The sequence below is a fragment of the Anomalospiza imberbis genome, chromosome 1, assembly GCF_031753505.1.
Source record: "Anomalospiza imberbis isolate Cuckoo-Finch-1a 21T00152 chromosome 1, ASM3175350v1, whole genome shotgun sequence".
Taxonomy (NCBI): Eukaryota; Metazoa; Chordata; class Aves; order Passeriformes; family Viduidae; genus Anomalospiza; species Anomalospiza imberbis.
In genome coordinates, this window is record NC_089681.1 from 95,793,162 (window position 1) to 95,819,793 (window position 26,632).

The 26,632-nt window shown below is 33.7% G+C and overlaps 1 protein-coding gene across 2 annotated transcripts in view; it reads right to left on the reverse strand.

Annotated features, from left to right (window-relative positions):
• The window catches only part of ATP9B (ATPase phospholipid transporting 9B (putative)), a 155,126-nt gene that overhangs the window by 103,429 nt on the left and 25,065 nt on the right, over positions 1-26,632 (reverse strand). For both annotated transcript variants that reach the window (XM_068200836.1, XM_068200828.1), the window contains exons 3-7: positions 25,314-25,464; positions 21,765-21,878; positions 18,058-18,166; positions 9,251-9,309; positions 2,896-2,947 (exon numbers count right to left, since the gene is read on the reverse strand). In XM_068200836.1, coding sequence (XP_068056937.1) covers positions 2,896-2,947; positions 9,251-9,309; positions 18,058-18,166; positions 21,765-21,878; positions 25,314-25,464 — 485 coding nt within the window. The remainder of the gene's footprint in view (positions 1-2,895; positions 2,948-9,250; positions 9,310-18,057; positions 18,167-21,764; positions 21,879-25,313; positions 25,465-26,632) is intronic.

The following is a 26,632-nucleotide window of genomic DNA, read 5'->3' on the forward strand; positions in this document are numbered from 1 at the left end:
TGCAAGGATTGTAGCTCAGAGAAGGAAAGAGTTTATCTTTGAAATTTTTCTTGTGTTTTATACACACAGTATCTTTGATTCTCCCATAATGATGTTATTAATGCATGCTTCAGTTGGCAGTTTCTGTGGACAATTACAAAGTTATATAATGATCTTTAGAATGCCCTGTCTAGCCTTTGATTTTTGATTGAGATGGCATATAGACAAATGAAATGCATAGAATATACCAAACAAATTAAAAATGATCCTAAAAGTTTTGTTAAGGGTCACTTCAGATCTAGTTTAATGTCAGCAAGGGAGCTTTGTGTTGGTGTAACCGAGATCTTGCCTACATTTGCATAACAGCTTTACACTAAGGTAGTCAGTTGATTTTGGCATGCTGCCTGCTTATACAGAAAATGAAAATAGCCTTTAAACCATCTTTTGCAGCCAGCTCAGCATGAACATTTCCTTTCATTTGGTGGAAGGCTGATAAATGGGACAAATCATCCAAATCCCTTGTAATTTCTGCCATATATAATGAGTAAAATCATGATTCAGTCATAGATAATCCCCTCCTACCTTTTCAAATACATAGAGCTCCAACATATTACACCATAAGCTTTTCATGCCTAATTTTTAAAAATTATTTTTATTTATTTTGTAAGTCAATGAAAATCTTTTGGAAACCTGTTATACAGGGAGTCAGACAGCAGCAAAAAATTCACATTTGAGGAATGATTTCCACCTGCTCCATCCCCCTGGGAAGGAATCCTAACTGAAAATATTAACAGCCATCTAGCTGCCTCTGTCCATGAAAAAGAGGAATACAAATGATACAGACTGTCACACGAATACAAAAGAAAGTCCCACCAATATGAGCTTCTAGACTATAATTTCTATAAAGTTTGATTCATAAACATAGGAATCTTAGAAATTAGATACAGGTACACAATTGACATCAAGTTACTATACCAGATCTTTGAAGAGATCATTCTACCTAAAAGACAATGCATTTGATAAAGAAAGGGAAAAATATATCTAGGAAGAAATTAGTTTTATCAAAATAAGCTCGATACCCCAGAATGCAGCTTCTGCTAAGTGGAGTTAAAAATATCCTAGAAAACTGTAAAAATGCATTGGGGGAGTGAGTTTCTGGATAAACTTTGTAAGCTGCCCATTTATAATTCAAATTGCTTCTTTTTTGAGTGATGATGTAGGATATTGCAGTGCTGCAGACTACATTAATATGTAATGTAAATATTGAAGCTGTAAAATTGTACTTTACTCCAAAAGAAGCTTACAGGGGGGTTTGGATTTTGAGATTAGTTCAAACTCTCCACTTTACTCTTTAGAGATTTATAGTAAGAAGCTATAGTTAAACTGCCTTATTACACAGAAGATAAAATTACATATAGAACATAAAACCATGCAAAAACTATTTCACAAAGTACTTACAAGTTTCAACTATAAATTAAAGCATAAATCAGTCAAAACTGCAACATCAGGAAGAAACAATTAGAGATGTAAGTGTTCACTCTTTAGTCAAAAAACAATTACTGCCATATGCTTGAAGTTTAGGAAATTATTTTTGTGTGGTTTTGCTTTCTTTTTTTGTTTTTAAAGAAGTGCCACACCAATAAAAGTAATTAACCTGTTGCTTGTTAACAGAAAATTAGGCTTTTTAACAGATTGAGGTTCTGAGAGGGAATAAAAAGAAAATCCCTGTATCCTGAACCAGAGGGTGGTTAACAAACATGGAGCTTATATAAGTCCACTAGAAGACTTTGTCACTCCAGGCCAGTTATAGATGACCACTGCATGTAATCAGCATTAACAAGACACAGTAACTATACAGAAATTTCTTCTCTTAGTAAATATATAGCTCTACTGGAGCTCCATAGGCTATCAGAAATATTTTTGTCTTCTCTTTCAAATGATCTCTACAAATTTAGGCTTTTATCTGAAATATATGATAGAACTCCAGTGCCACAATGAAATACTGTGTGCCACTAATACAGGGCTTTATCAATATCACAGCTATTAGCTTTGTGAAATTTAATGCTGTCTGACAAATACCAGACAGTTCTTCAGGATCTGAAGAGAAATGGTAATATAAAGGAGGAAAACTCATTTGAGTTATACACAGGGGCATCCAGTAGTAATTTCTAAACTTTACAAACAGCTATAATTTATAGGGTTCCTATAAAGGAGATATTTGTTTCTCAAAGATTAAGAGTACTCCCCTATCACCATGTGTACTCCAACATCACCAAGAGAAACGGAGCTAACAAGCACAGCACTTTTCTTTCTCTCATGCAAGAAAATTCCTGGTTTTTTGGCTTTTTTTTTTTGACTGATCAAAAAGGCAGTATTGTTTTGAAGTAAAAGAACCCAAAAAAGTTATTTTAGGAGTTCAGATAATTGTAATAATTTTTTTCCAAAAACAGTTATTTTAAACACATATTAGTAGGTTCAGATTTGAGTTCTATCAAATTTAATAACAGAAACACAATCAGATTATATTTAAATATATGTCACAAGACAATGATCAGTTGCAAATCATATTAGAATGTGAAATTAATGTCAAATCATACTAATAAAATACAGTCTTATAAATCTATTTGATAAATATTTTTAGCATTTTTGATATTTAAACCTTTTGTTAAAACAGCTCATAAAACCATTCATGTGGAGAAACATATCTATAGAAGTCTCATGTTCAAAGAAACATTACTCCTGGTTTACAGTCCAAGCATAATGTCTTTGTCATGCATGGACTTTCTCTCATTACTCTGATGAAGGTGGAGCTCCATCAATCTATTTAACCATTTCAAGCTGACCACAATGTACAATCTAAAACTCTACCACAACCACCAACTTGTCATGTAACCAATGTGAATTGTGAAAACATACCTGTTTTTTCCGAGGTTCTAAGAAACACCATGTCAGATGGGATTCGCTGATTCTGAGAGAAGAAAAAAAAAAGGTATATTTTGTAAGTATGAAAAAAAGTGAATTCCAATCAAAAGTCCAGTAAGATCTATCACCAAAAGGTCACACTTGAATTGAAACTCAATTAAAATAGGATTTCTCACAGTACTTTACATTCAGCATTTGCAATTCAGAAATCAATATTTTCGAAAAATTATACCATAAGCAAACAACAGATAACCCTTTCAGATGTTCTTTATAAGTGAATCATAAATACCTGAAGAACAGATCAACATTTTCTTGACTGAAAACAGTACTTCAAGTATATAAATATATAATCAAAATATATTAAAACATAGCTTCACTGAGCAAAACTCTGACATTCAGTTAGCACACGTAATAGAAAAAAAAAAAGTAAATTTAAAATATCTGTCTTGGCACTCAAGCTGCATCAAGCATTCTTCTCTCTTCCAACACACACAAGCACACACAGGGGAAACAGCAAATTAGGGAACAGCATTTTCTTATTCCATATATGTAAAATGAACAGAAATCCATATATGTAAAATGAACAGAATCATATGCATCGTCAGATGTACCTGTTCTGTCATTTCCCTTTCCAGCACAGAACTGTCTGTATCAAGTTTTCAATTATTTCTTGATCACAGAAAGGCCAATCTAAGCTTTCACAGTTTAAACAAAATGAACAATACCAGGCTGCCACACACATGGTATCTGCTACATGACTACCTAAATTCTCAGCTCTCTCTTCACTTGTTCCCAAGGCATATACCAGCACCAGTTATACATGGCCAACACAGGGCTTAGGAATGAAACACCAGAGAAAGCAAAAATAACCAACATATCAAAATTTGCAAGGCACAGGACTGGAAAGGAAAAAAGCAAGGTTTTCCATTAATCCAAAGAAACCTTCCCAAGATCAGCATGCCACCACAACAGTGCCATTTGGAATAGTGTGATCTGAAGAGATCTGCCAAAGTCAACTGCCAGACTATGTGTTATATGGGCTAAGCTTCCAAAATAAGATGATGTAAACTCTCTGAATCTCTAGGAGACCAGTACTTCTCACCACTCCTTGTAACATACTCTCAGCAACACCAGTTTATAAATGGGACTGGAAGCAATTGTAATTCTATTCTCTATGGGAAGTTCAGTAGAGAGGGGCCATAAAGGGCTACAGAGAGGGCTACTATTATAAGCAAAGATGAAACTAGAAACATGTGGAAGTTGGGAAACACTAAAAAATAGATGCATGTTTTAGTTTACCTGAAAATTCTACGCAAATAGCAAAAAACCCACTGGATAACTTACAATGATGCATTTTCATCCATTAATATTTCCTGATTTGCAGCATTTCCTATTTTAACCCTTTATGCTTTTACAAATAAAATTCACTTGCTTGTATGCCAACAGTATTCACCTTGAAGTTTATCTTTAACTAGTACAGCATTTTCTTGACTCTTGCCTTATACGAGCTAATAATTAAGGATGCACTAAAATTTATTATCCACCATGAGCCCAGATTCAACTACGAATATCTCATTCAAATTTGGAAAAAAATGCATAAAAAAGATTAATCTTAAACTATATTATTTTGCACCTACTTAGAAGGAAAAAAGAGAAAAAGGAAAAGGCAACTTCAAAATTAAATAATTCTGTCCTTCAATGACAATAACGATTAAATAGATATCCAGTCTTAATATAGATTAGCTATACATTTTTACAGCTCCCCTGCCAGCTCTGACATAAATCCATTAAACAAGTTTAAGGTTACTGGCTTCATGCCTACAAACTTCCAGTTACTTGTAAACAAGCTAAAACACCATCATCCAAAAATAACAGTCAAGTGATCTAATACTGAATTAAATAGAAGTTCTGGTAATACAAAAGAGGTACCTTACAAGTCACTACCAATTTCCTCAGAGGACACATTTCAGTTCACATTGAGTAAATTAAACAGCCTGGCCCAGAGTATCCAAGATTCACATACTTTATGCCTGACAAAACTGGGCATAGCAGAATCATAGCATATTTGAAGCTGGAAGGGACCCATAAGGATCAGAGAGTCCAACTCACTGCTGCTTTAAGAACTACCTATGAATAAATAATTTGATTAAGAGCAACATCCAGACAGTCCTTGAACTCAAACAGGTTTGGTGCCATGACCACTTCTCGGAATCCTGTTCCAGTGACTGTCCAGCCTCTCAGTGACAAGCCTTTTCCCAGAACTTTCCCTAACACAGCTTCATTCATAGAATCATAGAATGGCTTGGGTTGGAAGGGACCTTAAATATCATCTTGTTCCAAACCTCTGCCATGGGCAGGAACACCTTTCACTAGACCAGGTTGCTCAAAGCCTGACCTTTTAACACTTCTAGGGACATGGAATACACAACTTCTCTAGACAATCTGTTCCATTGTCTCACCACCCTCACAGTGAAGAATTTCTGGCCACTATCTAATCTGTATCTACCCTTTTTCAATTTAAAGCCATTACTCCTTGTACTGTTGCTGCATACTGTTGTGACTACATTTCCTCATGTCCTGATGCTGATCACCAGAGGGTCATCAGCAACTCCTCCCCCTCTGCCCCCCAATAAGAAAGTTATAGACTGTGATCAAATTAGTCATGTGAATATTTTCTCATTTTAATACAAAATAGATATTGATTTTGCCTTCTTTTGTGTTCTGTCTTGCTCATTTTTCTTGCCTGTAAAATAATGAAACCTTTTCTGCATAAATGTATCTGAATGTATCCTACCATGTAGGGAAGGCTAGAGACTGACTTGTCTTTAAAGTATTTTAAATTGACATCTTGTTTTATTATCAGGGTTTTCATAATTTGGAAGCGGGCAGAAAGACATTGCAGGAGTACTAGGTACCAAAAACATTGTCACTATTATTGCTGACTCTGGAGAGCAAAGATAGACCTGCAGATACATACCCAGTCACTATAAAAGTGTGACTACACAGAAACAGACGGCAAGTATGCTACAAAAATCTTTAGCATCTCATTATGGAGAAAATTAAATTCTGTTGTACACTGTCACAGTTAAAGAGCAGCAGTATGTCAATCACGTTAGCCCTCTCATGTCATATTTATCAAAGTAGAACAAGTTAAAATGACAACAGATACAACTTCAAGCATTCAGAAACCCAGGAAAAAACTACAAAATCTCTATTACCCAGGAGATGCTACCAGAAATGCTTATTAACATATACTGAAATTTGAACATATAAGTCATGAAAATTACTTGAATACATAGTTTTTCTTAAATCTGGGCATAATTAGAGCTCCAGAGGAGGGCTTCTATTTATCTCAGTGTTTGCACACTTCCAGATTCAGTCCTAGATATCTAACTACACCCAGCCAATGGTCAATACAAGGCAAATGCTTCCTCAGCTCCAGGGTTTCCATGAGTAACTCTATGTCATCCAGGAATACCAGCCAGACTGGTAAACAAGAAACCCATAAAGGCATCTAAACTTTCTGCAACACAGGCTACAATATTCACTTAAAAATACTCTTCTCATAGCTTTCAAATTACTTTTATATTTTTCTCATGTTATTATCATGAAATTGTTATTTACATAAACTTTTCCTGTTCCATAGTCAGTCTTCCAATTCCCCTCAATTGTGCATAGCTACAGACCCTTGGAATTCTGCATTTACTGTCCTTCTTTCTCCATGCATGCAATGAACCATGTACTTCTATTATTAACTAAAATACTCCCACTTATTTCTGAGTTATAAATAGAACAGGCACTTCCCAGTTGTCTTCTTGATCTGCATGCTGTGAAATACTGCATGTTAGCATTACTGTAATCCTTGCAAATACTGGATTATTTTCACTTTATGCACAAGATTAAGGAAAAAATTGTGTACCTTTACAGCTCCAAGAAAAGCTCTCAAGGTTTGAAGAAAAAGCATTACTGGTCTCATGCTTTACATCACTATTATGTGTTGTTAATATTAAATGTTGTCTCATAAATGTGTAGTTATTATTATTAACTAAATGTGTTGTTGAGTTTTATGCCCTCCTCACATCCTCAAAATGTATTCCAAACAGTCAATATGGTACAGGGTCTAAATAACAATATCTGAACTCAACAACTCATCCCTTCAATTGTCTTATTTAGGAATACTGTGCACATCTGTGCTTCCACAGGAAATTAAAAATGTAACACAAGCCAAGGAAAACATCCAGAAGTAGCATGAGTGTTCAAGGCAGGGGACCATTTTTCAGCTAACAGATATGAATGCCTTTGAGCTCTTAAAATTAGGCAATATTTTCATCTGTTCAGGCTTCATCTTGCCTAGTAATAGAGCTATATGAAATTTTCACTATTCATATAGTTGAAAAAAATAGATGTATTACTTGAAACTAAACTATTTAAGCATATTACAGTCACTTAAGAAATACTTTGAAATTAATTATGACTATTAAGAAAAAGACAATCACAGGATATTCAAAGTTTAAATCTAGAAAGGTCTGTTACTTAAGTTGTTAGTATTTGTGATGCACTCACTAGTTAACATATGGATCTTCAGCTCAAGTGAGTCATTAATTTCACTGCAGATGCTGTTGATGTATCTACCAGTCAAATACAATGTTAACTTGTTTCTCTGCCATTAGAGTGAGCAATTGAACATTTCACTCCTGACTGGTTCTTTGGCTTAAGTCATACTCTGAAATTGAAAACTGCTTGCTCGAACAAAATACACTCCTCAACAGAACGAGAAAACATTTAATTTCATTAGCCTGAAAGCACCCTCAGCTAGGTGAAAAGGAAAAAAGACAGCTCTGCTGGGGCAATAGGGAGCTTGAAACTGAAATACTACATTCAAACCATTCAAACATCTTACTGATAATACCTGACTAAAATTTTCATCAAAAAGTCCATTGCTCATTATTTCTCTAATTCCTTAAACATTACTCTTTTTCATTAGAAACTTCAGGCACTCACAACATATGAGCTCTAAGCTACTGCAAACACTGCTAAAATAGCAACTTCATGCATGACAGAATGATCCCCAAAGTAACTGCAGTTCTCCAAATTCTAGTATAATCCAACAGACAGATGGATCACAGTGAATTTCAGGGAAAGCAGATTACCTAAGTAGCCATCAGAGTCTTCCCTCCACTATAAAAATTAATTCCTGGTTTAGAGTTCAAGAAGGGCAAAAAAATTCCCTAACAAAAATCAAAGCAAGTATCTCAGTCTCCTAAAAGTTCTGGAATAGGCAGAAGCAAGCATGTGCAAGCCAATTCCACCTGCACTCTAAGGTAACATGGTATAAAGCAGAACAGATGTAAAGGCCAGATATACCAATGCTTTTCTTGTACAGCCTAGTCCTTGCTGCTCAGATGGTGCCAAAAAGTTATAAGGTACACAGAGCGGACAAAAAAGAACAGAAGAAAAAGCAAGAAATTGTGAAAACTACATGAAAAAATATATATATTAAGCTGACAGCAGCAAGCCAAATGAGACTTGGGTGTATTGCCTTTTGCTTTGAACTACAGCAAAAATAGAAAGGAAGGAAACAGAAGTTTTTCAAATCAAGCATAAGTAGATAGAAGCTTCAATTTGAGATGCCTCCTTGCATCACCTCTTTGATACAAAGTGTGATGGGAATCAGTTGCAGGCACCCAGAAAGTGAGTCACTTTTCCAGAATTAATTTAAGCAAAACAGTTACCTCTGACAACAAATTTAAGCTGACTTCTAAGTTCACAATAATTTCTTAGTAGCCCAGAAAGGCAACTGAAATAAGCAACAATCTTTATAATAATGTTAATATAGAGCAAAGAAGAATTCACAGCTCTCACTCACCATCTGGAAACTGAAAAGCTTTCTGTTCATTAAAAAAATATATAAACTTTCTTATTATTTAATTATATATAGTTAGATACATATTATAGTAAAATAATACAAAAAAAAAATATATATATATATATATATCCTTGAAAGCTTCAGAGAGAGAAACACTGATTTAACCATCAGAAGGAAGGTATCAGTAACAAGACATCTTAAAACATTCAGCACAGCACATGACAGGGAATTTAATTCTGTAGTTGTATTCCCTTCAGAAGATTGATTTAAGCATATAACTGTTCATAAAATATAATTATATACATTCAGTTAAAATATAATTAATTTTATAATAGACTTCCTTGAAGATTCTCAAATAGGACTTGAACTAAAATACTAGCTAGTTAGGACTTCACAGATAAGTACCTTGATACACTTTTCTTCAGAAGATAATTAGCATGTTAATAATCTTTAGTCTCTAAAATATATTTTAAAAGTATCAACCTTTTCCACTATGATGAGGTCTCCAACTTGTATGTCTGAACTCTTAACTTGCACTTTACCTTAAAAAAAAAAAGAAATGTAATCAACATTAATAAAGAATAACAAAAATATAAATCCCAGAACGCAAGCATTATTTATAGATGCTACTATTAAGTGAAAATGTTACAATTAATACAAAACAGATCTCTGCTGAATACATTGATAAATACATTTCATCTGTTTGAATAAATAACCCAGTGGTTTAAAAAATTCCCCTTTTGTAACCAGTTAGCTATTGTAGAAGTATTAGAGGAAAAAATACATATGGCAGAGCTCAAGTCTGAACTATAGTATCTGTAATAGAGTTGTAAAATTGGAAAAAAGAATCTTTCACATCTACTAGGCAGCACTTCTGTGTCTGACAAGAATTGTTAGGTTTGTAGTCATGAAGCAGTCTTGCACACATGAGTTGTTATTCACAGCACAGTTACCAACAGGTAACTTTGCTTGACCACTAAAGTTCCTGATGTAACTGGCACTGTCTGATAATGTTGGCAATTATAGCAGAAAAGATGTAAAACTCTCTAAAGTCAAAGAAATGCCTAAAGATTTAATTCTAGAAAAGTAAAACGTCAAAAGCTGAAATAGACGTTTTTCATTCTCTAAAGCTGCCCATTGAGTAACTGCTGTGAACAATTCACTTAAAAATATACACAACACATTTTCCAATTTAATTTCCACACATTCTGTAGGGTATTAATACTTGTAAGACAAGATCTTAAGTTTTAACATTCTTATTTGATGGACTGGAAAACTGAGACAGAGAGGCTAAGCTATGGCCCAAAATATGTTATTATTGATCTCAAGAGAGATCAATAATAGAATTCAGGAGTTCTAGTCCCAGGTCCACAACTCCAAAATAAAGTTGCTTCCCTGAGTTAAAAATGACCAAAACCCAAAATCCCCTGAGGGATACATACATATTTGAATATCCTGCTGGGCTGAAACACAGCCCCTGTAAGTATGATCTTCCCTCAACAGAAATACTACCATGATTACAAGCCACAGGTATAAGATGGAAAGTATGTCAAAACGTGGCAAGGTGTTAGAGCTCTAAATGACAGGTGGAATGAATTAGAACAGAAGACACACAAAAGCACAGACTGAGCAGCAAAAAGTATGAAGCTTAATCAAAAATACTATGAGTAGCAGATTTGTCAATGCACAGTTACATCTCAGTTGTACTAAGTATAGCAAAAGAAAACTAGGGTAGGATGTAAATCCATGAGACCTTCTCATTACAACTCTCAGTAAAGAGATACTAAAATTCCTTATACTTAAATTTACCTTTATTAAAAGGCAGTAAGATTCACGAGTAATTATTTTGAGTACTTGCTCTTTAAAATTTCATGCAAAAGCAGCAGTTGCTTTATGTCTAATTCAGCCAATAATAAATGTATTCCTGTAACATACAGCTAATATTTGATATATTTTCCATTAAAATAGCACTTTGAAAATGCGCAGTGTCAGGAAAATCACAATTTTTGTTTGGTTTGTCTGCAAAGTTACTTCTGAGAGCCAGACTTTGTTACTAATAGTGACCTTTTACACTAGTTCCATTTTTCAGTTGCCAGAAGTGCTTTCTGTCCTCTGCTCTCAAATGTAAGACAAATGTAGTCTCCAACAGATAAATTTGTGAGGGGAGAGGAAGTAGCAGAAGACTGCAGAAGGTATAAAAAGCTGTAGCAAGAATATCAGCAATTCCCTACAAGACTTTTGAGATACCTATGGAAATTAAATTAGTATCAATGTATCAAAAGCTTTTATTTTTTGTAATTTAAAGTAATACTAAAGCTCAGCCACTAAAACAACAGTCTGACATAAAATCAATGTATTTCACCTGCTTACCTGCACAAGCCTGTGAATTCTCCTTAAAAATTCTGAAGTTTTGACTAGAAGTGAATAGTATATATACCAGAACAAACATTGTAATGTTACTTTGCTTTCTAAGTTTGCTGGCTTTACCAAAAGAATAGCATTACCTCAATTGTTTTCCATTCTTCTGCTAACAATTTTCATCAATTTATCAGTCAATTACTTGATTATAGCAGTAACAGTCACAAAAATTCTAGTATGAGCTATGTCAAGTCCGAGATCTTCACTACCTATACAGTCATGTATGAGCAAAACTATTCAGAGGTACTAACCAAATGCAATTAGTGGCAATTTTATCAACTTAAACAATCAGATTTTCCACAGTCAGGCCAAAACTGCACCTACAGTAAAGACCAAAAGACACTAAGCCTGAAAGACCAAGAGAAGGAAGAATGTTCATTTGCAACATGATGTAGGGCAGACATAAAGCAAAGATTTTTGGTGCCAAGTACACCAAGAAGAACCTACACTTCACCTTTGTACTTCATCTAGCAACTCCAGGACTTTCATTTAATGATCTGAAAAGTTTCCTTATCAGATAGTTTTCCAGATGGCTTAGTATAATAAAACAGAATGCTCACTTTATTCGACACTAACATGTCTTGTTGGATCATCCTGTACATTCTCACACATAAGGAAAAGGCCTTACATATATACAGGACAATTCTACAATAAATTTGAATGGCAGGATCTATTACATTAAGTACTAAATGGTAAAATGTGGCAGTAATTAAAAAAGTGACTTAAAATTCTGGAAAGTCAACATAAACACTTTATTTTAGACTAGCAAAAATGAGACTCATTAGATACCATTTCAGAGAATGTTAAAATAATGCAATACTACATCTTCATGAAGATGCATTTAGGAAAAAAAAGACACCGAATATTATTCACTGCATAAATTATTTTTGCAAACTTTTTTTTTCTCTAAAAACATCTCCATAGCAAAACACACTTCACCATCTGTGTAATTACCAATAAAAAGTCCAAAGCTGTCAGAAGAGGCTGCGCATCCAGACTTTATAGTCCACCAAGGCGCAAGGCTTTCGCCTAAAGCAATGTAGAAAATTATGCAGAACAGGAACACTGAAATGTGTCTATAGTAAGTCATCATACTCCCAAGATAAAACCAGTTTAAATGAACTGCAATGATTTGAAAAACTAATAAATATCTCATATGTGCTAACAAGTACTTCACACAAAAAAAATATGAAATTAAGTGAGCAAAATGTGGGTATAAAATATGCTTCTTTATATTAAAAAGTTTCTCCATCACCTGACTGCCACTCTTGAATGAACAGACACTTCTGAGAACAGCATTTTGAAATTATTTTAAAGTTGCTATTACACCTTACCCATGGTACCTTTAATACTGTCTAAAGTACTGTTTGTGGAGTTAGTACTGGCGCTTGTCTCTAACCCATAAATACAAAACTCTTTTGACAGATGGCAGCATAGACCATATGAAAGTTCTTCCTGATATCTATTAGCCCGAACTGTCAGCATAATTAGAGTACACATAACATATGGGAAGTTGGAAGAGAACACAGCAGGCAGGCAGTGGAGGAAAACTTAAAGTTCTAGTGAGTCCAAGTTGAGGACGCTGATCTTTCACAGCAAGTGCTGTCTGTAGGTTGTTCTTTCAAACTCCATCTTACATAGTGAAGCAAGGTTAGTCTTTAACCACCAATTGTAAAACTCCACAAAAAAGCTTCTTAGCTTCTCTCCTATGTGTCCTGTCTAATCTTGGGTAAAACTCTTCCTTACCCAATATCCTCAATGCTGCAAAAATGTGGAATAATAGTCCCCTTGATTTTTCCTCTCTTCTGGCCTCTAATTTAAATTCTTTCTTACATTAAAATTTCAAGTTCTGTTTCTGTTGATAGTACTGATTCCCTAATCAGATAAAATTTATATATTTTTTTAAAAACTTGTCTGTTGCAAATGGTCTGCATACCAGGAATAAAATCATCAGTAGGTCTGAAATGTTACAAGCAATAATGACCTAATGTTGTACCTCTAGATTCAGATATAGTGTGGTTTCTTAATGGACTGGATTTTCAAAGCAGAGGGACAACCTGTTCTTGAAGAGCTGTAATTCTAATAAAAAAAAAATGAAATCACTCTAGGTCTCCAAAAGAAACATACTAGCTTTCATACTTTTTCCTCTTGTATAGTAATTACTGGTTATTGATATTTTATTAATTTTACAGAGTTTTAAATGTATGTTTTCAACTTCATTACTTATTCCTTAATAGCTTTTAAGGATACAGCCAAGACCTAAGCTTTCACACTTGAATTCTGGATGGAATTATTTTACTGAACTTATTTCTCCTGACATTCAATTTTTCTTTTGCTTTGCAGATTGCAAAGTGAGAGTTCTGCAACATATTAAACATTATGAGATAAAGTGACAGATGCAGGCCTCTTCTGCCACTAGTAGTTGTGACTATTATAGTAAGTTATTTTCTGCTTGATCTTTTTTTTTTCTTGGAAACTTCAGTAAGAGTGCACAGACAAACCTCACTAGGAAGGTTCAGAACTGCCAACTTCAAGAATGGGAAGGGAGAAAAGAAGAGTTAAAAGTGCTTTACAATTTTATTATCCAATGGGCTTTTCACTAATGAAACAGATAATATAGCCTGTTTATAAACTTGAGGTGATTCTGCTTCAGAATAGCAGTCATTTATAGGCATTTAACTGGTCATACCTAAGTGCACAAGAGAATAAACTGTGTCAAAAGCATAATTGTCCTTTAGGTAAAAAAACTAGAAGACCTCCCAAACCTGCATGCCGAGGTTTAAATTTTTTGCCATTGCAGTCTTCTACTCTAGAAAAAGATATGCATGTGAACTGCTGTGAAACAGAAATTCCTCTTTCCAACTGAAAACTGTTTATTAAGGATCTGCAGACTTTCATATGCAGCAAAGAAGATCCTGCAGCAAACATCTCGATAAGGCCAGCAGAATTCCCCATACACTGAACAATGTAATATACTCGATACAATAATCAAGCATCAAGTAAACAAAGGAAAAGAATCACATGACAGACATGAGACAGGTACACTTAATTGACTTGCTCACTTAAAAACTTCAATGCATTTACTGATTTGCATGTTTCACCACTTGCCATGAAGCGTTCAAAAAATAGAAACAATTCTAACTTCATGGTTAGCAGGTTCACCAACTTGCAAAGTTACACACTGCAAATTCAACAAGGGGTGACAAGGGATGACCATTCAACATGGTGAGCTTTTCCATGTTACATGACAAATAGGGAACTGCATATCACTGGATATCTCATTAATCAGAATTAGCCTAAGGATGTTTATTTGGTCAATACCTGTCCAACTACAAATAAGTAACATTTAAAAGACATGTCCCATTCCCCCTTGATTTTCTGCTCTGAACAGCTCATTATTATTTAAAAAAGCTGATTACAATAAATACATATTCAAGTTTTTTAATTACTAGAAAGAAATTCTAAGTCTTCAACAGTTACTAGCACAAATACTCTTATCCTCAAAAGTTGGTAGTTGTTACACTAGCTACATGCAAGTCATATGACAGCATTCACATGTTTTATATGTTTAGGATTCCCCAAGACTAAGGAAGACTTCAACAGAAAGTTAAGCCTGATAGATAGTCACAGACTTTCAAATTTTTATCTTCTGCAGCATTGTATAAAAAATATTAGTTTACAAATCAGCCAACCCACACTATCTTTATGGAAATAATTGATCACAATTTAGATTCCAATAACTTCTATTGCAACAAATATGTTTATTTTTCTTTAGTAAACACATACTTTGGAAAACAACTAATGAGATATTATTTTCATTAAATTTTCATTTTTATCAACCAAAACTGAACACTGATCCTTGTTAATTTTAAGTTTTTCTACTGTCCAGTTTGAGCATGGGCAACCTGCTTAAAATCTCTATGTCAGTTTCTCTCACTTTAAGATTGAAAAAATAAATATTTCAAATAGAAGACTGTAAAACTAGCACAAGTCATAAAATCATTAGGAAAAAAATGCTAGAGCAGTATAAAGTGCAGTTCCACTCTGAAAAGTGACTCTTAAGACTGGCATCAGTTTTCAGGCTTTTAATTAAATCAGTATCAAGTTTGTTCATTCACAAGAAACAAAGTCTTCTTTCTCCAAACCATTAGCCTGTACTTTAGTATAGTTGGCCTAAACAAATTTTTCCACTTGAAGAATACTGTCAATATGAAAAAAATAGGTAATTATATTGAAAGTTATTTTTAAAAATAGTGTATGGAAGCATAGTATTTGATTTTATTATTTTACACAGATAAATAAAATAAACCTACATCTTTTTTAAACATGTAAAAAATTTTGGTCTAATATTATGATGGGAGGAAGTCCCATTTTTTGTATCAAAATTATATCTCTCCTTTTCAGAATACCTCATTATGGAAGAACCCTTTTTTAGGAAATGGTTTTCACTTTTTCATCCCTTTTTTCACTTTTTTTAGGAAAAAAGTGAAATTTATCACTACTTATGATTTAATATATGGGTTATAGTACATTTGAGTGGTGACTGCAGTAATGTTTTCACTCTTAAAAGTAGTTATTACTCAAAACATTGTTAATTCAATGATCGCACATAATTGTCAACATGGGATTCAGAGTTCATTGTAAGCAGAGTTTTTGAATCTTTACTTCTGTAGAAGACCAGTCTTCAAAAAACACACAAAACAGAACAAAATTCAAGTATGAATTCATGATGGCACTGACACCAAAATCTGAAAGTCAAAATGACAAATACTCTTTTAGGTTAAAAGCTGATATCCTTTTTTTAAAAAAGGGGCATTTTTAAAGCTTCTTTTCAATAAGTCCCTTCTCTCTGTGTGTCAGTTCCTGATATAACTGCTGGGCTTTACCTACACAGTACTTTATACTACTTTTAAATCTCTAAGGTGACCAAATCCAATTTTCATTGACAACTTCCTTATTTCCAGAACAAGCCACAAAATAAAAGTTTTTTCAAATACATACACCCTCACAAAATATTTCATGAGCAGAGAAAGAGAAAATTGCAATTCCAACACCTCTAATTAAATGTCTATTAACTCTAAACATATGTTTTAAAAGAGAAGCACAAAAGGTACCAAACTTTGTTCTTAAAAGAGCAAATGTCAGTCTTAACATGTACATCACAAAGGTAATTATAAACTGTACATAACTTTCCTGAATTAAGAATTTCAGATTACTAACACTGTTGCTGAATAGGGTAGGACTGTACTATCTGTTTCAAGGTGAGTGTTCAGTGGCCTATCATAACAGATCTAAAAAATGAATAGGCCAACTAGCAGTTTAAATTACAACTCTGAAACAAAACTATTAAGAGTCTATTTCCTAACAGACTGTATTAATGACTGTAAAAAAGATCTGGATGCCAGCAGTGCAACCCTTACGCTGAACAAATTATAGCTATGCCAATTGTCCTATATACCAAATTTCAACAGCTGTACTTCTAAATTTTGATAATAGTATTTCAGACTGACAAGGAAAGAAAGAATATGAGACTATTCCTTACAGTTGCTCCCTTCAGGATGGAAACTCCAGAAAACAATGCAAGTATCCACACTGCAAGGAAGCAGCATGAATGCCTCTCAGCTGCTAGGTTATGTCATCACTAACAAGACTGTTGACTGTTTACATTCCAGTTACTCCAAAAAATGGGAACATACAGAACATTCTTGTGTTACATTACAAGCTTTTCATCCATTTATTTTCTGGAGAGAATATTATCCAGAGCTACTCCAAGAGTTTAGTTTCTAATCAAGAGTCCAAGACCTGGTGTTGCTACTCTTCCCACAGACTTTCAGAAAATAATCACCAATATACACTAAAGAGTACACTGAATTGTGTGTTAGGAAGAAGTAAAAAGAGTTTATATTTGGCACAATCTCTGCCATATACTCTAACTGCATGAAGTGCAACCTCAAATTCCCTTAACTTTCCTCTTTTAGAATTTTTATGCCAAGGAAAATCATTAACAGAGAAAAGAAAACCTTTTGATGGTAATAGCGAGGTCACATTGTAAGGTTATTAATTGGATTTGATAATATTTTTTGGCACCTTTCTATGTGGTACTCTGTTCTGAATCTAACAGTAAGAAGTGCTAAGCACATGAAAGTGAAGAGCAACGCACAGTTCTCTCTTCTGCCCATGTTTAAAATTTACAATATCCTACCAAATTTAATTGCCACTTCACATCTGAAGTGCTTCACTTCCTTAAAAGTATTAATGAAAACCTGTTAAAAAGTGTTGAGTCAAAAAAAAGTCATAACTGATTTCTCCTTTCATTAAAGAAAACTGGCTGTTCCATATTGCATGATCAAACAAATTTCAAATTACATGCAAAAATTCAAATTAATATTTTTGATAGTGAAGCTGACTCACAATACACCTTCCTTTTCTTAAGCACAAAATATATCCACCAAATTTGAACAGCTCCACAGAATTTTAATTAGTTTCATTATTTACTACTCCCTTATTTCCTATATATGCTTGATACATAGTAGACAATGTTGCTGAGTTACTGTTCAGCATCAATTTCAGAGGTAAATTGCACTTTGAAGTCAGGGTACTAACCAGCAGAATTCTTTAAAAATATATACAATTATACACATACACCTTTCTTTGACAAACAACCAAATATTTATTAAAATTCCTAAACAAGCCAAATTTAACAATCATATTTGTCTAAGGAAAATCACTTGCTTTATTTAGTTGAATATAAATTTCATATATGAGTATTATAGCTTGAAACTATTAGTTATTTCTTTGAACTGAAAGCCTGCAAATGTATATATAAGAAAAAGATTAAATATTTTAAGGATTTAGAAAATGGTGTTGCTAACCTCGTACTGTCAGCTTGCTATACAACTGCGAGTTCATTTCTTTGTCTCTCTTGTAACGTCGAAATTCATCAACAGCTTCCCGTACCACTGTGACCGTCAAAACAAATCCCTGTTAAAGATACAATTATGCAATTCAGAATTCTCAGTGCTAGAATAGACAAATAGGAACACTACACAGAGTAAGAACATGTGCTTAGAACATTTACTTTTCTTTTTTTAATTTGGATTTGAGTCTTTTATTCAATAAGTTAAAATAGTATCTCAGTTTAGTCCAGGAAAAACAAAATCATACTTGCACATTGTACAAATATAATTAGAGTAACTACCTGTCCAAATACACATAGACAGTATTTCGAAATGCAAAAAAGGAAGATGCTTTGGATTACTTAAAGACAGCCTTTATAGTTTCAATAAGCTTATTTCCTTATCCACAAACTTTAGGGCTTTACTAAAAACATTTAAAAAGCCTCCAATTCTAATGCTGAAAAAATGCCTTTTTCCTAATACACAGAAAAAGATAAATGGATGGCTAGTTCAATAATTTTGCATCTTAAATGTAGCTACTTAGCAACACATCACAAATATGGACAAAGGAAAAGGGGATTTGCTCTCAAAAACTAAGTGTCTAAATCCTTTGGCTGCTTCTTTCACAGGCAATGCTACTGCAGATTCTACTGGAAATGCACAGAATGCTTCACTCAGCTGTGAGGGTCTCTGGCCAGAAAGGGTGGTAAGCTAACAAACACAGAACAATTCAGGGATAAGCACATAAATTTCCTCTCTACCTCTCTAAACCTCCTCAGATCAGATCTTCTGGCTTAGACTCAGCACTTGAGTTTTTCACCATCAATGAAAGAGAAATAATTTTTTTACCAGTAAAAGGATCTTTCATTACTATGAATAAGATGGATACAAAATTAAAATTATGAATAAGATGGATACAAAATTAAAATATTAACAAATCCACCAACAAATAAGATTCAACATTATCCATCTAGTTTCAGACAACCACCACTACTTTACAGAAGAAAATTTATGCCATTAGACTTCTCTTGCAGAAGTTCACAGTTTGCCAAACTTCCCCTAGCATCCCAGCAATATGAAAGGAGTGAAGGTGTAGAGTTTTCCTAAAAGTGTTGACTAAAATCCTCCTACAGATTTTAACAATGTTTTGCAGTTCCAGACCAAAGTTCCAAGGTTTATTCAGATATGACCTTATAGTTGAGCGCTACTTATTTGTTCAAGTTTACATTGGCTAAAATTATAGTGGAACTACATAGAAAAAAAATGGCCTATGCAGAAAGCATTCTCTTTTTACTCCCCAGGGCATAATTGAACTAAAAAATCAGATTTTCTCCCTTTCTGACAGCAGTATTTTCATATGCTTTGGCAATATAGATATTTAAGCCACATAAAAATGGGCACTCCTGAAGCACCTTCAAACATATTTCTCATTTGTACACACCTTGCTACTAGACAGTAATCAAAACACAATGCAAGGCGCTACTTGCAAGAATTTCCTCTAGCTGCCTCTTGCTGAGCAGCTGAGTACAGTTGACCATGACTATGAAGAACTATTTAAGAAAGACATTTCTCTTTTTACTCATTTGATCCAAGGAAGTTGATATTCTTCCAAAGGAGAGCTAAAATTTTGAATCCAGTTTAACAAGGGAACCTGTCATCTTTCTTTACTGTAAGCAGGTAAGTATCTTTAGTGTACTGCCTACAATCAAACCTGTATGCTTTAAAATCTTTTGTATGCTGGAGTGAAAATGAGAAGTCCATTCCCTAAAGCACTTGAAAATAAATTAGCAAAACAGTCTTGTTTTAAGAAATTTGGGGCTTGATCTAACTGTATCTGTATTGTAAAAAACTCTTGAAATAAATCAAAAGCAAAAAAATCCTAACAAAACAACCACAAAATCCACATACACCATCAAAAAAAACCCCAAACAGTTCTAGCAATAGTCAGCTTCTAGTCATTTGATTTTATGTATGAGGGCAAACAATTTTCCTTTAAAATGTTGAGAGAAAATACAAGTCATAGTTACTCCTTTGATTATTACTGAAGATTTATCAGTAGCTACATGTCCTTCAAAAAAACCTAACCTTATCTGTTAAGAAGCAAAAGCAGACCAACAGATCAGACTTAAGTGTTATGTATTTTCCTCTTGGATGCTTAGCTTTGCTCAACATTCAATTGCTGCCTTTTACCTGGAGTTTGATTATTAGTAGAAAAGCTATTAAAGTAGAAACAAGTGAGTTTAGCAAAAAACCATATTGAGATACTGGTATTTTCAAGCTATATGTGAAAACTGGGATACATAATTCAAAATACCTTTGAGTAAGACAAACACACAGAACAGATCACTAGTGTTCACAAAATACAGTATTTTCTCCCTTCTTTGAGCAGGATAGAAATGAGCTGAGATGCTAAGGGTTTAACGGTTTCTTTTTCTTACTAACCCACTAATGTATAGCGCTGCACACAGTACATCATGGTGAATAGAGCAACTTCCAGATAAGGTAGACTGTCTTTTCTTACTGTGTCAGTGACAAAACTTTGTAAATATAAATTTAAAATCCCACTGTTGAACAAGCTTTCTATCTTGAAAGTGATTTTTTGTTGCAGAAGAAGCAAAATTCTAGGAAGAGAAGTGGGAAGAACATCCAGGATGGTCTCTCCATTTATCCATAAAAGGACACATGTAACAACAATTAAAACAATGAAATCTATTAAGAATATTTACTCTATTGACTTGTTAAGAATGACCTTTACTCAAGCAGTCAGCATGACACAGTTCTTCTTGAACACTACTGAGAATAAATGCTACTGAAAATTACAAATTTTTAAAAAAAGTTTAAAACATGAGGCATTTGCTCTTCCTGCCTTTAAACCTAGTGTGGAGGGACTGGGAAAAAGATGAAAGAAAAGGTAACGATCTGGTTACAAATAAGAAAATAATTCCAAATCATGGCAATACAGCTGGCAGACTACCAAAAGGGTCACCTCTGACAAAAAATCAGTTTTCAATACACAGGAAACCTGAGTCAGAAGCAAGTGGTTTGAACAGTTTCCCAAGAAAATACTGAAGAGAGCTCAATAGTAAAAAGTCATATCAAAAGAAGTCAGTGCAACTGGCAGGGTGATCAATTAGGAGAAGTGTGTTTAATTAATAACTTCTTTTCAAGGAACAATTTCTTCCTGATTTATCCACGGCTTAAAATATTTTTGTGAGAAAAGGTTGTGATCAAAACTGATACAGAAGGAATGCAAAAAATTTATGCTCATAATTCTGAAATTGTCTGAAAACAAGTCTGAAAACACAAAATAGTCACCAAATAACAATAAATGGAAAGATTTTAAACACACAAATTACCTATGTTACGTAGTAAGTTTCTTTAGTAGCTGGAGGTTTTTGGTGGTTGGTTTTTTTAAACTCTTGAGCAACCAGCAGGCAGAATGAAGCATTACACACTGACACTAGCTGGTTAATAAAAACAACCTTGCCTGTGGGGCAGAGGCATAGTGGGCAAGTGGAAGGGAAGGATGTCAAACATCAGCTTTCAAATAAGCATTTTACTTCTGTTATGTTCCTTGACCACTGTAGTTTACCAGTTGCAGGTTTATGCAAGGTACATAGACAAGAACCATTCATTGACATTAAAATGCCCAAATTTCTAGTTAGTAGTATTTTTCTGTTTACCAGAGGAGCCCAGTACGTGTACAGGTAGCCTATTTTCAGTGCTGGTACAAACTGCGAGCAGGACACGATGAGAAAATAGAGATTCAAGAAAAACTTGAACTGTTCATATAAAACCTAAAATGAAAAAGAAAGTAGAAAAATGTCTTAAAATTTCCATTCATAATATACATAAAGTATACTTTTTAATGAGAGGATATATAAAAGCATTATATGTCCTACTGTTATAGATGGCATTATTACAGTACTTATATAGCACAATATATTATAGATCATCACACACTATTACATTAGTTTAATATTAAAGTGCTATTTCTGTTGAGAAAAATCCATTGATAGTATTGCCTCTTTTCACTCTGAAAAAGTAATTTGCTAAATTTTGGGTATTTTGAAATCTGGACTATGTATCAAGACCACTGTGCAAAGATTTAAATATAGGTACTAAGATATATTTATTAATAAATCAAAGGTTTGGTTTAAACTCAGAGCTAATTATCCAATTTTTAAGTGAAGCCACAGTAGATTTATCACAGAATACATTGTCTCATACTCCAAAACAATGTCAGATGTAGAGATTCCTTTAGTAATTAAAAGTACCACTTCAGCAAGCACATGTTCTCAAGATTGCTTTGATTGTAATTACAATGCTAAGAACATTATTCATTTTATAGAATTTTGATTCTTCAAAGTCTTCACATATTTCTTCAGTAAGCCAGGGTAATATGGCACCTCCAGCAGCATTAAGAAAAGTGGTTACTGAGCTTGGAACACTGAGACTTAAGAAAATAAATAACCAATTATTTCAAAGATAAAACACTCAAAATAGATCAAAAAGCCACATTCAGAGTTTGTCTCCAATTTTTACTCATAAAACTCAGTTAATATTAAAATGACTTCTGCATAAAAAGTAAAGTTCTTTGACTCATATTCATTGCTCTTACCAGTCCAACATGATTATTTATTTATGTAAAAACCTATGTGCTATGAAAAAATATTCAGGGAAGTCCAAAGTGTCTTTCTGGCAGGCACAACGAAGTACTGGTACCTCAAAGCTGCCAGTTCAGCTAAAGACGACCTAAACAGCCACCAAGCATAAGATTTTTTTTCAGAGCACCGAATGCTATTTCATGACTTACCAATAAAACTGTAAAGATAAAAAGTGAAATCAGAAATTGTTAGAAAAGTCAGAGCCTTCTTCCAAAATGAAAGTATTTCAGGCTGAACCTGCACCTTATGTTCATAACAAAGTTCATACACTCATTTCTGCTAGTATGCTTAATTATTTACAAAAACTTCATACACTCAGTCAAATAAAAGTCCAGACAGTAATTTAGGAGGTGAAGATCTTGTAGGAGACAGTGGAAGTTAAAAAGCACCTTCCTACAAATCTTCTGAATCCTGGGAGACCACTGACAGTTCATTCAATACAAAGCTAAACACTTCAGTTCAGTTAAGCAAATTGAAAAGTCTCCAGCTACATAAAACTAATGAAACTACTGCCTTGAAGGTCAGGAGAGTTATCTTCAAAACCTGCCCATCACAGAAGATATGTTTTATGGAAACTCATGCAAAATTCCTAAGCAGCTGTATAAAGATCTTTATCTAATTGTGAATGGAAATTCAACAGACTGGTATAAAGGGAGAAGCAGCAAGTATTTTATCTAATGTTCAGAAATTTGGTGATATTTTGGAAATGTTACAGCTCTTTTAGCCAGCAAGTAAAATTCTGTTAATCTAAGCATTTTTTAAAGTTTGTATTTGGACATGAAATCATTGAATATTACCCTTGCCAGCCTCAATGTTTAAAAAACCATAGAAGAGAACACAAAATTTCACATGATGAAAATTTCAACCAGAGAAGACCACTGGAGTCAATATTTATGACTTTGTTATATTTATGAGTTTGGAACCAATACAGTGATGCTTCCTACAAATTACTCCTAGTAAAGCAGCATAAAAAACCCCCAAAACAGATACACAATATTCTAATGAATGAAAAGTCTTACTTTATATCTAAAATTAAAATTTGAAAACACTTCATTTTCACCAACTACTGGGCTTTACATTTAGGATCTCACTTCATTTTGAAGTTACTACTGAGTTTTCAAATACTAGCACCAAATCAAAAAGTTGACTTGACCTATTGGGTAAAACCAAGATTTTTAAAAGATCAAAAAAGAACAAACATTCTCACAATAGGGAATTGCAAACTACATGTGATCCCTATAAGGAACATGAGTCTGGTTCACGATTTGTAATCCACACTGCAAATTTTGTGTTGCAATAATCAATGGCTTACTATATGCTTAATGAATTTTGTGATCTTTAGGAAAGCATATGTGGCATAAACAATTTCAGTGTATTTAATAATTTAAACTTTGGAAGAAGACACTTACTTTGTTCAATAATGATGAGAATATTTTATCCACATGTGATAAGTGACATTTTATTTTCCTGACAGGAGATCAGTCTTAATTACAAGGCCATTCTTTTTTTTTGTTGTTGTTGTTTTAATAATGAAATTAACTACAAAACACCTGTCAGTCTTTGGACTAAAGAGGCCAGAAGAATAGAATCAAAAGTCTTATAAATCAGCATGATCACTTAAATAAAAAATTTAAGACAAAGCATGTCTGTATTCAAAAGTACAAGGCATTCAGTTTTGCTATGGGACACAGGACTCTGGGATGGTATTTGCAAAAATGTGAATAAAAGTGTAACACTAAAATTTATAATATCACACTAGGATACATTTTTAGGTTAACTACTTAAGTTTTAAAAATTGTTTCTCTGTTGCTAAATTTCATTATAAAAATGCATTTTTTTAAAAACTATGAACTAGAAAAAACTGTAATGTCTCTTTTGTCTTCATATACACGGTGTATAGTACAAGCAAAAACCTGAAATTAAAGCACAATATGGCTTCTTAGGAGAAAAGTGACAAAAAAACTTTTCACTCCACAACAAAAGTATTTGCTGAAAAACTGCACTCAAAGTCAAAAATATCTGCAAAAAGAATGCAATAACAAATGCAACTCTGAAAAGTATTAAACTAGGCCTACTTGTGATACAAATGGAAGATGTTAGTTGCTTTTGTCCTTTAAGGAGTTGTGCGTTTTGGAATTCATTATTTATTATACTTTCAATGGCAAGGAGTATGAGAAAAGATCCATGGGACTAAATTGTAATTTTCAACTATTTACTTCTCAATTGGAGTCAATCTTTTGCATGCAGAACTGCATCTTTTTTTAAAAGGATTACAAATTTCTAATGCTGAATAGAAAAGTGCAAAGAAACTCATCTCAAATTTTAAAAGCATCACTGAATTCCAACCACTCAAACTGCAATTAAGTACACATCCCTTTGAAAACCAAACAATTTAATAAAAATGCAACCTTGCTGTCAGCTGTTAATTTTCATTGAAGTCATTGAGACAAATACAGAAAGAAAAACAAGAACCTGGGCAAATAAAATTATCCTTTTGTGGAATAGTCAAAAAACACTACAGAACATACAGTCAGCCCAACACTAGAAAATGTTTAGTGGTCTTACCCCAGGTATAAAGGTAAAGATGTTGTACTTTTGATTTTTTATGGTATTTTTGGGGTATTTTTCTTCACACTTTTCAGGACACCCAAGCCACACTGTGCGAGCTTTCAGGTCTTTCTTTCTTCGACAAATGTTTATGAGCCAATCAGAACAACTGAAAAGAAAGACAATAATTTATTTTAAAACTAAAAATGTACTATACAAGATCACAACTTATAAACCTGTAACCCCTGAAGGCAAATAACTATGAAAAACAGGCTAAAAATGTTTGCCACATCTATATAAGCAAGCATGATGTTAGCTTCTAATATTTAGGGCAGTTCAGAGTACTGAATTTACCCAGACATACGCATATATAAACACTTGCACATTCTTTGCAGAAAATCCTAATACACTAATGAGAAGTTTCACTACACCATACTCTGACACAGGTTTAAAATTTTCTAGTTAATAAGATTCTGCATTATGCCTCATAGTCCTTTGGCTAAACTCTTTATCTTGGATTACTAACATTCAGATTATGCTAATGATTGAAGAGGAAATAAGGCTTCTGTTTGATACAGTTTAAAAGATCTTAGCAGCTTTAGATACAATTACCACATAATTTGCAAATCTTCAGTTTCCTCCATACCACTGCTAATGCCATACTGTCAAATATTAAAAAATAAACTTAACAAACCAAACCTAACAAACAAAACCAGAAAACCATTCAAAACAAGCGCACTATGTAAATGCAGGTTGCACAGGAACTTCAGTTCACAGAAGAAAGGAATAGTTTACAAATCTACTGAAGAAGTTTAAACCATGAGCAGTGAGATACAGAAGAGCTCACAGCAACCTTTAAACAACTGCATTTTGGACAAGGATACAGGAATGGTGGGAAGGGGTCACAACAAGGAGAAACAAAAGCTGGCAAATGGAATGATGCCTCTGAGGCTCAACACGCTATTTACTAACAGCCATAAAACAAGGAACAAACATGGATGTGACTCATGTAATCAGCTTAAGTACTTGCTAGTTCTATCTACAGAGGCAGAAAGGCTATCCAGAGACCATTTGCAAAGAAAAGTGGGTTTGCTGTACACCGCATATTCTTGACTTACAATCCCATACATTAAAGGAGAATTTATTTGTATTTATTTCATAATACAGTGAGGAGGTGCCTCAATCATGTTTGGAGTCTGTTACAGGCAAGTGAATCAGGAATGCTGAGCAGACAGGTCTTCTGTGCTCTTCACCTACTGCAGTTGACTGAGCTGATAACAGCAGATTTCAGCTACATCAGCTTATGAAGTGGACATGAGAAACAATTTCTAGTGAGG